Source organism: Cannabis sativa, chromosome 2 (assembly GCF_029168945.1).
Source record: "Cannabis sativa cultivar Pink pepper isolate KNU-18-1 chromosome 2, ASM2916894v1, whole genome shotgun sequence".
NCBI classification, from domain to species: domain Eukaryota; kingdom Viridiplantae; phylum Streptophyta; class Magnoliopsida; order Rosales; family Cannabaceae; genus Cannabis; species Cannabis sativa.
Window position 1 is genome coordinate 50,950,403 of NC_083602.1, and position 14,880 is coordinate 50,965,282.

General features: G+C 35.8%; 1 protein-coding gene across 2 annotated transcripts; it reads right to left on the reverse strand.

The window, feature by feature from the left end:
- Window positions 1-1,131: 1,131 nt before the first annotated feature.
- On the reverse strand, window positions 1,132-14,360 carry LOC115721166 (uncharacterized). Of its 2 annotated transcripts, XM_030650418.2 has the most exons (18): window positions 14,036-14,360; window positions 13,814-13,875; window positions 12,843-12,963; window positions 12,358-12,568; window positions 12,046-12,125; window positions 11,823-11,861; window positions 11,287-11,305; window positions 10,745-10,798; window positions 9,770-9,897; window positions 9,630-9,698; window positions 9,310-9,395; window positions 8,924-9,033; window positions 8,512-8,562; window positions 8,279-8,337; window positions 7,981-8,025; window positions 7,788-7,862; window positions 7,423-7,621; window positions 1,132-1,230 (listed from the first exon to the last, which is right to left on the reverse strand). In XM_030650418.2, the coding sequence occupies exons 2-17, from the start codon at window positions 13,873-13,875 to the stop codon at window positions 7,505-7,507; spliced, it is 1,326 nt and encodes a 441-aa protein (XP_030506278.2). In that variant the 5' UTR covers window positions 14,036-14,360; the 3' UTR covers window positions 1,132-1,230; window positions 7,423-7,504. The 2 variants fall into 2 exon arrangements, with proteins under 2 accessions (XP_030506278.2, XP_030506279.2); XM_030650419.2 differs by lacking the exon at window positions 10,745-10,798.
- Between the last annotated feature and the right edge of the window lie 520 nt (window positions 14,361-14,880).

Genomic DNA, 14,880 nt, shown 5'->3' on the forward strand with positions numbered 1-14,880 from the left:
AATATTAATAATCTCTTTTTAAATTAAAAAAATCATCTTAGCCACATATATCTCTAACAAACTTATTTGGGAAGAAGAAGATTGATTGTGTTGGATTAGAGATTTTTGGGTTTGGGCTTAAAAAATAAAAAGAAGATGAAATGTGTTGTAATTAGTATTTACCTTATATGTTTGTGCTTATTTTTAGTTTTATTTTTAATTTTACCACCAAGAGGAGAAGGTTGAAAAATATTAGAATATGAAAATATTATTGGTGCTTATTAGTAATTTGCAAAGAATGTGAAAGTCTATAAATATATAGTTGTGTAGCTATTATTATTAGATATGAAATGAGATAATAGAACTTTTTTTCAATTAGAAGATTAATGTACATTTTACTATTAATAACATACATTATTATAACACAGCTATCTTTTACTTACTAAGTATACTGACACATATTTTATTTTTATAAAACAAATCGTTCAAATAATTATACTATTTTAATTATTAATTCAAATAAAAAACTAAAATATTAAATAAAACTAACACTACGGCTTGGCACGTAACAATCACCTAGTATATATATATATATGAGTTTTTTACAGCTAAACCTTCTTAATTGTTGTTCACTTGTATTTAACTTTCTAAGTTCAAATTTTAACGGTTAACCCTTTAAAATACTTAACTAGTAGCAAATTTAAGATATCATTTGATTAACTGTCATTATGAGTTGCTTATTACACATGACATACTTATATTTAGTACACCTAATATTATTATTTAAAAATTATTTTTCAAATTCATTTTAAAATTAAACAAAATTATAAAAAAAATAAAAAAAAATATTTAATAAAAATTATAAATTTTAAAATAATTTTTATATTTTTAAAATAATAATATTATGTGTAATAATATAAATTTAACACATGTTCAAAAGTATCTAAAATCTTATTGAGTCATATAAATACTAACGATGACATGTTATAAATAACTACAATGTGTGAAAGGTAAAAATTTGCATATAGACTTGGGTAGTGTTAAATTCATATGATGGATGGAAATTAGGATGGTGAGGTCAACTAGTTGAAAATATATTTTAGTATATTTACCACAAAAGGAAAAAAAAAAAAGTGTAGAAAATTGTAACACTTTGAAAACATTAGGCATTCAGCCTAATTTACCCAATAAAATAAAAATTGCACGTTTGTTGAGTAATAATATTTTCAAGAATATTCTCAATTGCGAAAACTGTTTTATATTAAACATAAAAATAATGAAAAATAATTTTAGATGTGCACATAAGGCGAAGGCTTTTTCTCTCTAGAATGTTCAAGGTTCCTGTGTGTGTTTCCTACTCTGGTACCCGAAATGGGTTTTTGGTCCACCCACCGGAGTTGTGTGGTGGTTTCCGGTGCCCCGATCCTTTAATCCAAGATTACTATGATTACTTTCAGAACATTAAATGTATCTTTAATGCTTCTGATCCTCTAAATCTTTATTTCTTTGTTTTTTCTTTCCCATCTGACCACATTAATTACTCTCTTAATCAAATAGATACTCCTCAGCCTCCATTTTCCCTCTCTTTACTCTTGTCTCTCTTCCTAATCTTTGGCTATCAAATCATCCCGTTTCTCAAAGAGCCATTTTGTTTCATCTTTATGGCGGCAAGGAAGCATGATGGTCACTGTGCAGCTCAAAGATCTCTACCCATGATGAGATCTACTCCTAGAGAAGTGGTGGCTATGATCTGCGATTGGAGAGGTGTCGATCTGTGGACTTTCTGGTTTTTTCTATTTAAGGTGAATCCTAGGCTACAGATCCAGGTATCTTCTTCCTTATTCTCTTTTCTTGCCTACTTTTTTCTGCTTTCTCTTCTAGTTATGGCTATGATTCCCACTTCAACTCCTATCCCTTTGTCCCTAACTCCTGATGAAAGTGATGTCTTCACCTTACCTGATATTCCTGATGACTCTCATCCCTCCATTAACCTTCTTCTGCGTTTGTTTACCATCCGTCCTTTCAATCGTCCCTCCCTCATGAAAACACTCTCGCAAATGTGGACCTCTCAATGCCGATTTCCTGTTGTTGTCTCTGAACACTCTGAGGGATTGTTTCTTGTCACGTTTGGGTGCGAAGGTGATAAGAAGAGAATCCTTGATGGGCAGCCTTGGCATTTTGCTCAAAGCTTGACCGTTTTTGCATCTCCTGATCATTCCTTTCCTATTACAGCCGATCTTTTGCATTATATCCCTTTCTGGGTGCAAGTGTATGGCATCCCCTTTCGCTGTAAGTCCTATGATCTTGCCAAGCTTATAGCTTCAGGCTTGGGAGACCTTATTCAAGTAGATGAGGATACCATTAAGGAAGGCACTGGGCCTTACTTAAGGGGTAGATTCCTTCTGGATGTTAATAAACCACTTAGGAGGGGTATTAACATTCGTTTTCTTAAGATGGGGCGGGAATTTACCAAATGGTTGGACTTCAAATATGAAAGATTGCCTGATTTCTGCTTTTACTGTGGTAGGCTTGATCATACTCGAAGGTTCTGTCAGTCTTATTTGCAAAAATGTGATGAAAATCCTGTTCCACCACCTAGTCCTTATACCATTCTCCTCCGGGGGAAAGAAAAATCTATGGACAAGTCTGGTCCTTTTGATTATCCTCACCCTCCTGCTTTTTCCATCTCTGAGTTACCTCAGCAGTCTTTTCCCCCTAATCAGGGAATGTCAAATCCGTTCTTGGCCCAGTCTTATACTTTCACTGGTTTGTTGAACTCTACCATTGGACCAAGCTCGTTTTTGGGGTCACCTGTTTCCTCTAGTGTTCTTATGATCCCTACTCCTGTTAATCCGAATCTTAGCACTCATGGTACTTCTAACTTTCCTGAATATGTTACTCCCATGCATTATGGTTCTGTTCCCAGTCATATGACTATTGCACCAACGGACTCCACTATTGTTTCTGATCATTCTGACTTCCAGCATCCTGAAGTTCTAATGGCTGCTAGATCTCTTGCTGATGCTATTCCTTCCCTTGACCTGGGAACCAATATGGCGAAGCAAACTGCTGCCCCTGATCCTAATGTCAAGGGAAAGGGTCTTGCTTGTGCTTCAGGAGTCAAGAGACCTACTTTCCACTCGCATCAAGTCCAAATTGGTGGCTCTTTGCGTTCTCAACTGAAGCGAGCAAGGTCTGGGGATGCTGATTCTGTTCCTCCTTCCACAACTCCAACTGAACAGGCGGGTGTTGCAGGGCACACCCGCCCAGAAAAATGACTCTAATTAGTTGGAATGCTCGAGGGCTGGGGAACTCTCGAGCATTTAACCAGCTTTCCCTTTTGGTCAAGACTCACAGGCCGTTAGTTCTTTTTTTGATGGAAACTAGACTCAAGCCTCACTCTATCGATCGGTTTAAGACTTCTTTGGGTTTTGATTTTGGTTTAGAAGTCCCTAGATTGTCTTTTGGGGGTGGCTTAATGTTATTATGGAAAGCTGATTGTAATGTAAATATTTTGAACTATTCCCTTAATCATATAGATTGTAATATTTCTTTTAACACTAATGATATTTGGCATCTTACTTGTTTTTACGGTTCTCCTGTGGAAAGTCATAGGCGTTTTACTTGGGAACTTTTGGATAAGCTTTTTTATAATGCTCCTTGTCTTCCTTGGGTTATAATGGGAGATTTTAATAGTTATCTATTTAGTAGTGACAAATATGGGGGTAGTATTAGTTCTAATTCTTGTTCTTCTTCTTTTGCTGATTTTATAACCAAGTTTTCTCTTATTCCCCTTCCTTTTGTTGGTAACAAATTTACCTGGTATAATTCTAGTGTTAAAGAAAGATTAGATTGGGTGGTTGTCTCGGAATCTTGGTGTGACCTTTACCCTAATAATTCTTTACATCATCTAGGTTTTTTTGGCTCGGATCATAGAGCTCTTAAGTTAGTTTTAGATAATAATTCTTATACTGTCCCTAATTTTGTAAATAAAAGGTTTAGATTTGAGAATGTTTGGCTAGAGGATCCTGATTTTTATTCTACTGTTAAAGAAGTTTGGACTGGTCATGCTATTCCTTCGTCTACCTCTGGGTTGCAATCTTTTTTTGATAAGCAGCAACACTGTGCTAGCCATCTTAAGTCTTGGGGTAAAAAGCACAATTCTCTTTTTAAGACTAGAATCTCTCGGCTCAATTTAGAAATTGACCAACTTCAGAGTAAGATGGCCCTTAGTTCTGAGGAGTCCCGTAGGCTTAGTTCTTTGAAGTCTGCACTGGATTCTCTGCTGTACAAAGAGGAGATCTATTGGAGGCAACGTGCTAGGATTAAATGGTTGAAAGCTGGGGACAGAAACACAAAATTTTTTCATAAACATGCCTCTTTTAGGAAGAAAACGAATACGATTAAGTTCCTTAGAACTGAGAATGGCTCGGTGGTGAACACTCATGAGGGGATTGTTGGTTTAATCACTGACTACTTCCAAAACCTTTTTTCTACCCAAGGCAGTGATGTGCACGCTGCTTCTGCTATCTTTTCTTATCTTAATTCTGGGTTAGATGAATCTGATGTCAGTTTTCTTGATCAGGATTTTACTGCTGAAGAAGTTAGGAGGGCTGTTTTCCAAATCTCTGGTGATAAGGCAGTTGGCCTTGATGGTTTCAATGCCTATTTTTATCAGAAGAATTGGTCGGTCTTGGGATCTGACTTGACTAAGGCTATCTTGGATTGCCTTAATCATGGTGCAGATTTTTCCTCAATCAACTCGTCTCTCATCGTTCTTATTCCTAAAAAGCAACGTGCTCATTCTCTTAAGGATTTCAGGCCTATTAGTCTTTGTACCACCCTTTATAAAATCATCTCAAAAACTCTTGCCAATCGGCTGAAGGTTGTTTTGGATAAAATAATCTCCCCTAACCAAAGTGCTTTTATCTCGGGGCGTATCATTTTTGATAACATTCTCCTTGCGAATGAAGTTGTTCATGCCATTAACAATAGGAAGAGTGGGAAAGTAGGTTGGGCGGCCCTTAAACTTGATATGTCAAAAGCTTTTGATAGGGTTGAATGGGACTTTCTTCAAAGTCTGATGTATCATTTTAACTTTCCTGTAAAGTTTGTTTCTAATATCATGAAATGCCTAACTACTGCGACCATTTCTTTCTCTGTTAATGGGGAGGTATGTGGTAAAGTCTTCCCTACCAGAGGGCTTAGGCAAGGAGATCCTCTTTCTCCTTACCTTTTTATCCTCTGTTCTGAAGGACTTTCTGCACTCCTTCATCACTCTCAGCGTCAAGGAGTTCTTAAAGGTGTTGCTATCTCCCGCACTGCCCCTTCTCTCACTCATCTGCTGTTTGCGGATGATAGTCTTCTTTTTTGTATGGCTACACCGTCTTCTTGTGAAGCTTTGAACTCAGCTCTTCATACCTATTCTCAGGCTTCGGGTCAATTAATTAATTTTGATAAATCATCCATTTTGTTTTCCCCCAACACTCAAGCCAATGTTCGAGATATGTTTATGCATACTCTCAGAATGGTGGATAAGCCTTTTATCTCTAAGTATCTCGGACTTCCCCAATGTTTTTCTCGTGCTAAGTATCAATCTTTTGCTTTCCTTAAGGATAAGGTCTTGTCTGTTCTTCAATCCTGGAATCATAAATGGTTTTCTAAGGCTGGAAAAGAAATTTTAGTCAAGGCTGTCCTTCAAGCTATCCCTTCTTATGCTATGGCTTGCTTTCGTATCCCTCCCAAAATCTGCAAAGAACTTGAATCAATGGTATCTAAGTTTTGGTGGGGCTCTTCTCTCAATCGCCCTTCCATTCATTGGAGAAAGTGGTCCATGATCTGCCAATCTAAATTTGTGGGAGGTATAGGTTTTAGGTCCCTGGTTCACTTTAATCAGGCCATGTTGGCAAAACAGGCTTGGAGAATTCTTCAAACACCTAACTCTTTACTTAGTCTTACCCTTCAAGCTAGATATTTCCCACATACCTCTTTTCTTGATGCTGTTCCAGGTCATAACCCTTCTTTCTCTTGGAGAAGTATCATTTGGGGTAGAGATCTTCTTAAGAAAGGCCTTTGTTGGAAGGTTGGTAATGGGCAAACTATTAACACCATTAACGATCGCTGGTTGCCCAATTTTATCATCCAGGATTCTGATTTGATAGCCGCTCTTCCTTCTCCTTCTTTATCCTACTTTATTTCTCCTTCGGGTGCTTGGGACTTAAACAAGCTGAGAGATCATTTTCCTGCTTTCATTATTGATCATATCTTGGATATCCCTATAGCAGGTCATTCGTGTTCTGATGTTTTAATCTGGGGGAAGGATAATTCTGGGATTTTTAATGTTAAATCTGCATATCATCTTGCACTTACTTCTAGAGATATCCCCTCCTCTTCATCTCCTTTGGGAAATAAACGTTTTTGGTCTAAACTCTGGTTCTCTCCCATCCCTGCGAAGGTTAAGCATTGTGTTTGGCGTATTCTTCTGAACTCTATCCCTGTTGCTTATAACCTTTATCATAGACATATTATCCCTGCACCTTTATGCCCTCTCTGTCATGTAGATTCAGAAACGGTCACACATGCTTTCCTTGAATGTTCTAGAGTTAAAACTGCCTGGAAAAATTCCTCCTTTAATATTTTTTATGCTGAGAACAAATCTTTGAATATTTATGCCTTTATTTCGAAAGCAGTTGAGACTTTAGATAAACACATGTTATGTATTCTCTTTTGTTTCCTCTGGATGGTGTGGTCACAGCGAAATAATTATTTGCATCATCAGAGATGTTTGCCTCCCAGGTTTATATTTGATCATGCAGTTGCTTATTTGCAGGAGTTTGAATCTGCTAATCTTAAAGCTGAAGGTTTATGTACTGTGCAACGGTCTTCAATCAGCCTTATTTCTTCAGTGGCTCCTTCTAGATACAAGATCACTACTGATGCTGCAATTGATCTTAACTTGAAAAAGCATAGTCTTGGTGTGGTGGTAAGAGATGATCAAGATCAGGTGGTGGCTGGTGTTATTGCTCCTTTGACAGGGACTGTGCCTCCTGATGTTGCAGAAGCCAAGGCTCTTCTTCTTGCATTGGAATGGGCTCAGAGTGTGAATCTTCCTGTGGATGTTGTAGAGTCTGATTGTAAGGGTTTAGTGGATAAAGTTAATGGGTCTTTTAGTAACCTTTCTGTTATGAGTGATTTTGTAACTCGTATTAGACACTTGCTATCGTTCAGTCCTACCTGTATTCTTTCTTTTGTGCCTCGTGAGTTCAATAAGCTGGCTCACAGGTGTGCTAGGGCAGGGTTAGGATTAGATGGTGAGTATTGTTGGAATGGTTGTTTGCCTTCCTGGCTTACCTGAGGATTCTTGTTAGGTTGTACTCTTTTCTCAGGTTTTAAAGCATCCTGTGTTTCAAAAAAAAAAAAAAAGAATATTCTCAATTGCTGTACAGAGTATGGTTCCTAAACATCATGTTCTACTTTTTTTTGATAGAATTTATGGTTCTACTTGACTAAACAAGCTAAAATTTTGTCACCGTTGAAGCTTCTTCCACAAGTAATACGCTCTCCTGATAACGGGATCAACTGAAAATCCTTCTGCGTAGGCACCCATTGCGGTTAACAGGCTACTGAACCTCTCTCCATTATCCTGCATTCATCAATATTAGCAATGGCATAGGGGTACAACCATATCTATTATCTAACTCCATTATTTCGGGGTAGTTCCTCGATATGAGTATGACAACTAGTGTTTCTCATGCAAAACAATGGATGCATAGTTCAATTGAAATTTATAGAGCTAAGATAGAACAAACCTCTGGATGCTTAAATATGAGATCTTCAGTGACAAATGGTACCATGTAGAATGGAAGATCCGAACGTAAAAGCACCTGTGTTAAGTCATGCACTCAAATAATTATATCCCAAAATCCAAACTTGAAGAAAAAAGGAAAGAAACAAAACAAATTCAAAAGGGCAAAGAAGTGGTAGCAATGTTAGTATAATTACCAAGTTCTTGCTTAGAAGAGCTTGATCGGCATTTGCTACCAAGGTCTACAAGAAAAGTGCAGTAGATCATGATTCACGAGTTAGTTTATACTAACAATCTTTACAAAAACAAAAGGCACAATAATTTGCAATTAACAATAATTTAAATAACAAAGCTCACCAAAGATTGTTTTGCAGTTAACATGTGTCGTCTCGTCTCTTAAAGTAAAGAAAGAAGGTACGAAAGAACATGAACATTATAATAAATGGATCTTATAAGTTACAACATCAAATCAGTCATAGAACTGATAATACTTGCCTTTTTAATACGATCCTCCTTTAGCTCATCAACTCGTTGCAGCAAAGTCTCTATATTGCCTGCCAAATAGTGATAGCAGTTAGGTTCCCAATACTTTAAATTCCAGATTTAAAAAAGGGGTGGAAGACTAAACAAAATCACTTTGAAATATATGAAGGAAATCATTTTTTTTTTTTGACGAAATGAAGGAAACCCATTGTCAGCAGAAAGTATAAGTCATGTAATGTGCATACCGAATCTAGAGATTAGTTGCACCGCGTTAACCTCTCCAATACCTTCAACTCCTGCATTGAACTATCATAAGTACTCATGCACTAAGTTTTCATTTAAAAAAATAAACTAGGCCCTCTAAATTATCTTTTGGGATTCTGTTTTAAGACTATAGGAAACTTTCAGATTTAAATCCAGTTGCAGGCATTCCAATGCCACGGGCTTATATTTCAAGCATAGTTTCAAATATGTATATCCCTATTAAAACGCATAACATATTGAGTGCATTAGGATTTCAATAGTGACACGCAGATGGACTCCATTCTATTAGCTCTTAAGGATAACTGGTAAGAAACTGAAAAGAAAAACAATTGTAAATGAAAATATCTATGAGGATTTCATTACAGCTTTCTCATACTCAAAATTACTTATCACCTGGAATATTATCTGATCTGTCACCCACAAGTGCAAGGATGTCAACGAACTGAGAAGGTTCTAGGGCTCCGTATCGTTTAGCAAAATCCTCTACTCCAAATGAAACCATTCTGGGAAGGGTGAAAAACACTTGGGTCAAATTCTAATTTCCCTGGATGGTAAAAGACAATTGTAAAAGTGAAAAAGAAATTTAAATCTTTCTACTTCAGCCGTTTCACTTTCAAATTTTAACAGCTTTACTTGAGGAGAAAAAGAGACTTGAAATAATATGCTTCAAAACTTGGTATTAATTTAGTCTTTGTGAAGTTCTAGAGGTGATAAACAGAATATAAGTACATTAGAGTCAACTAGATCAGAAAAAGGTGGATAAGAATTTTGATACATACTCACCACCACGTGGAGCAATTCGTAGAAGACGCAATGAAGGAGACAAGATCTGGAAGAAGTCTTTATCTGGGGAGACAACTCGTACCTGACAAAAAGTCAAGGCAATCAAGAGAAACTAAGCACACATGCCGATATATCATATGCAATTATTCAAAATGCAATCATAATTTAAAAAAAAAAAAAATTAGAGAATACCACATCGAACTATTAAGATTTCAAGCACAAATAATAAATAGTGTTGAAAGTTTATATACAGAAACTATCTCACTAAATTCACTTTTTGGAAATTTCAGATATAAATTTTTCAGAAATCACCTACCTTGTATCCAGCATTAACACTTCTAAGAGCCAAAGTTCCAATCACATCATCAGCTTCTACACCAGGCACCTGTGTTACAAGATTAATGAATAATTTACTGCCAAGGAAAGCAACCTAGATCTCAGATGTACAGCCATTACCTCAATAACCTTAATTGACATAGCCTTGATGGATGCTTTTAAGTATTGAAGTCCCTGAACTATAGTATCAGGAGTCGGAGGTCGATTGCTCTTGTATGAGGGATAAAGAGTATGACGAAAATTCCTGCCTAAAAATAAATAATTTGCATATAAGAAGCCATAAGTTTTAAAACAGCCAACACAGCATATAGTTTAATGACAAAAAAATCAATTTACAAAAAAGTGTTAAGAGCAACAATCATCTGTCTAAAAGTTAATCTTCAACTCTATCCAAGGAATACAAAATAATAAAAGAATGTTTCGTAAGACCTTTTCTAAATGGGAATACAAAGCACATTCAGAGCTCAAAAATTACAAATTTATGGATTTGGTTGAAGTTCCTTTTAAAATGAAAGAGGACATAGCACCAATTTTTGGTGCAACTTGAGCCTGAGCCTGGATTCAACTCATTCAAATCTCTCAAGATGCTCAAAAAACACCTTTGTGCAAGTAATGGAGAAACTAGTGAGAGGAGTATGTCTATGTGTTTCGTATTTCCTATGTGGAAATGTACATATGTCAATTGCCAAAAGAGCAGAGGAATTATAGAGCCATCTGCATTTGGAAAATTGAAGAGCAAAAATGATGGGTTTTCTTTTTATGGTGGCTTGCTTTCAAAAAACAAAAAGCAAAAAACATGCACAATTCCATCCCTCATCTGGAAAAGCAAGCCAGCCACATAGAAAATAGAATAGAATGTGTATGTATTATAACTTGCTCTCCGGAGTGCTTAACACTAGAGTTCCTTGCACTTTCAAAATTTATTCAGGATTCACTGTGACTTATTTTGTCAGCAAGCCCTACCATACCCTAGAAAACACTACATCCATAACTTCCTACCTTCAAACTATGATCTTTTAGTTCTAAAAAAACTGGCCTACTCTTCTCAACATTAACATGTGCACGCAACAAAACTAAGACTGATTAAAAACATACCTTTTGCCATAAAACTTTCTTTGGACGAATTATATGTTTGACCATATGGAAATCCTGAAAAGAAAGGTCTATCTTATCAAAAATTGACAGGAAACAGTAGGTCCACACACCAAATTTTCTCCAAAATGTTAATACTCATAAATTATAGTGAGAATAGGAGAAGGTGGGTTATTAGACAACAGCTTGACATCTTTCTTATAAGATGCTAGTCCAATGTGACTCAACTATGTGATACATCTTCATGTCCTATTGCATGAGAATCGAAGAGAGTATCAACCATTGAATAAGGAAAAATGAAGTGGGGGAGAGAGAAAGAGATCTAAACGCATAGACTACTTAGTTTCCCAATTATTTTTAGGAATTTCCCTTAGCAACCTATTGAAGTGACTATAGTCAGATCACCAGCTTCGCGAAAACATAAGGAAGCTTAGAATGACAAAAGGAAAAATACGTACAAGAACTCAAAACTATAACAATTCAACCACAGCAACAATAAACAAAATAAAGTAGAAAGTAAAAGATGTTCCGATTTAATATCTCACCGTCATGGTCAAACACCACCTGCAAAAAGGGTAGAAGAAAGAAGAAAGGAAACCATGAGAAACATTATCCAATTAAGAGGTGAAAAGATTCTCAAACAAAAGAAGGTTATATAGGAGCAGACAGAACCTAGTAAAAGAGATATAGGGTCCTCACAAAGTTTGATTTAAACAAGAGGCCAAAATGACCCAGCAATATAACATATTGATGCCATTCTTCCTAACTTTCTACAACTTTCAATGACATTTAGTAACTGTTATAGTCCAACATGGCAAGATTCAATGAGCTTGTTGGTCGTTTCTTCTCCCATGATAAATGCATGACATAAAACTTAAGGTCCTAGTGAGATAAACAACTATTTTAGGTGGAAATTTTACAATCTACAAATGATCTCTAGGGTCAGTAACAGAACACAAATAAAAAAGAAAACAAAGCCAAGCCCATCCAACCAAAAATGGCACAAGTACATGGAATGCAAATCAGGGATAATATAATTCAATGGACAGGTCAGTAAAATTTTGATAAAAAATAAACATACCGCGATATGGGAAGGGACAAATTCCAAAACATCAATAATCTGCAAAACCCAAAAAGGATAAAAGAATTTACTTAGACCTGATCTTTCATCTTAAATCATCATCCAAAAAGAAACACAATTCTCAGTCATAATGTGCACCCAAAAATGTAAAATAGGTTAACAAAGTAGACTCGAAAGATAAAGGAGAAACTATCATAAGATAACAATTTTTACAATCACTTACAAGAGAAAGCGCTGTAAATACAGTCAGCACCCAGTCTCCATTACCGTCAGCATGTGATAGGAGCCCATGGTGTAACTTCGCTATTTAAAGGAAAAGGTAAATCATTTGTTAGTGGGCCACATAATCAAGAACTGTAAAAGGACAAAGTACATTTCACCAATCTATCCAGGCCAGCATAGTATGGTATACAAATAAAGCCAATAAGAAATAATTCATCTTATCTAGCTGAGCATTGAATCTATGTGAAAACACAGACGAAGATCTGGAGTGAAGCCAAAACAAATGATCAAAATATAAACCAAGAAGATTTACCTAAAAGCTTGTAGTACGCTCTATATATGATAGACGTGCCATCAATGAGCATTAATCTACCGTCCAAAGAATTATTATTTACATCCTTTTCATCTGAAGAAACTAGTCCACCTTGCTGCAATGTACCTTTTGCACAAAGGGTTGCAGTCCTCTCCTCATGAACACCCCCAGCTAAATCGGCATCCAAACCACCAGATTTTATGCAATAACCCTGAAAATTTACATTAAGTTGCACATCAGGTCAAACAGGCAAAAGGGTCGGTGAATAAAAAAGCATATTCCATAAATGTGGGAAGCATCTTCTACCATTGCTCTCTGAAAAGTGAGAAGCAAAAACAAACTAAGAGCATTGAAGCAAGCGTGGATGTTGTTGTGTCCACAAAAAAAGAAAGAAGAAAAAGCTCTTTTTCTAGGAATGAATTCAAATCCAAATAAGAAAAATACATGAAACGCAAAAATGAGTACAGTAATTAGTAAAACATTGCCTTTGAAGATAAGGCGAGCAAAGGGGGACACAAACGGGGTTTGTTTAAGCTGTTGAGGCGATTAAGTCCAACTCCAACACTCCGAGGGGTTAAGAAGTTTGTACCAAAGAGTTTGAAGCATCTACAAAAGAGAATGTTAATGAAGCTGTGAAGATTGACAGAACGCCATGAATGAAAACTGTATATTGCTAGTTTATCAAGTTTTGAGACTCTTTTCCTTCTCCTCCTCCATTGTCTTCTTCTTATTTATTTATATTTTTGGAAGAGACTCATTATTTAATTAAAATATATACAAAAAATTTAAGAGAAAAATATTGGGTCTTTTACCTCAAAATCCCTTAAGGAAACTACCAAGTTAAATAGCATATTCATATTATCTTCAAAGCATCTCTCTGCCCCACATCATCTCTCTCTATCTTCTCCTAGCCTCATTCTCTCTTCCACTGTCACATATTTCTGTTGCCGCCTCTCTATGTTGTCTATATTCACGGCCTCTCTCTATCTCCCAAGATATACACTTATAGTTACTCACTCTCTGTCTTGCAGACCCTCCACATTCAAGAGTGGGAAGGAGAAACAGGAAATGTTGTCCTCACGCTATAACAACATAGCGCAAGTACCCAAATGCTCAAATTCCAGCCCATTGATTAACAAGTCCAAGAAGCCAGCAACGGTAATGTAACTTCTTTAACAAGAAACTTGAACCCATACCATTCACCCACCAGTCATCCACTTGAACTAGCCTCAAATGGCATAATGTAAGTTAAATTCTTAACACTAATGGTTCTAATCAAGAATTATGAATCCACAACAATAAGTTTCTTTTCATAAACGGACGTGTTCTAGTAATAACATTTCCCATTTCAAGATTGGTTAAGCCTCTCATTTCCACCTTCATAACTTTCTTTTTCATATCGTAAATCTTAATAAACAACTAAATTCATAATGATTTAAAAGCAAAAAAGAAAAACCTGATACTGCCTCCCCAATCAACTATCAGCTTTTGAAGTTGCCAAGCACCAATCTGAGCCATCTGATATGTGAAATAATAAAACGTAGATGTAATCGAAACTCCAAACCCAATAATAATCTTTATACAATGTTGTCAGTTAACAAATTTCCCACTTATTTAAATCCAAAGACTGAAAAATACCAGAAAGCATTGTTTTAATTCCATTGAAATCCTTGATTACCTTTTATATTGGGTTTTGAATGGTATAGCTCTCTCTTAACAGTTAACAATGGGAGTCAGGGTCAGCTCAGTAGGAGTGGAGAGAGGGCAGAGAGTGTTGGTTGTGTTAGATGGTGAAAAGAAGCTAAGTTCATGAAGCAACGGAAGGAGTGGACGGCGGTGAACGGTGCCTGAAGACGCAGTGGGGACGGTGGGTCACTTGTACAGCTGTTTGGGGTTCGTAGTTGTACGAGTGAGTCTGAAAGATAAGACGGAATTGGTTTGGGAAATTTGTTTTCAAAAAGATACTGGCTAAGGTACCCGGTCCCAGCTCCAAAAACCAAAATATATTTGTTGAGGATTAATTTGGAGTATAAATAATCAAATTTAAATTTTGATGGTAAATAAATATTTAAATTTAATTTTTAACGTTAATATTATTTTAAAATTTTAATTTCTTGTCGTTAATTGTTAAATCAATATTTACGTGTTATTTTTTTTTATTAATATATTTAAATAAATTTTAAATTAAAAATAAAAATTTAATTACTTGTACTAATTAGAGATTACTATTTGACCATTTACTTGACACTTAACTTAATATTATTATCATCAAAAATTAAATGTATGCATTTATTTGTAATCGAAAATTAAACTTAAGTATTTGCGTTACACATTACCCTTTCTTAATTGATTTTTTTTAAAGATGATTAACATTTAGCTAGAAGTGGCAAAACGTGTCATCGTGTCGTGTTCGTGTCATATTTTATGTGACCAACTTTTATATTTCGTGTCAGGCGTGTTGACCCATTTTTGACTCTTGTCTAATTTTCTCAACCCTAACCCGACCTGTGAGAAATTGTGTCG

Excerpts from the sequence above, each read along its gene's own strand:
- LOC115721166 (XM_030650418.2), bottom strand. The coding sequence starts at position 13,875 with ATGGCTCAGATTGGTGCTTGGCAACTTCAAAAGCTGATAGTTGATTGG. Across the intron at positions 12,569-12,842 it reads TGCTCGCCTTATCTTCAAAG|GGTTATTGCATAAAATCTGG; the intron begins GCAATGTTTTAC and ends GTAAATTTTCAG. Across the intron at positions 8,026-8,278 it reads AGGAGGATCGTATTAAAAAG|ACCTTGGTAGCAAATGCCGA; the intron begins GCAAGTATTATC and ends CTTTTCTTGTAG.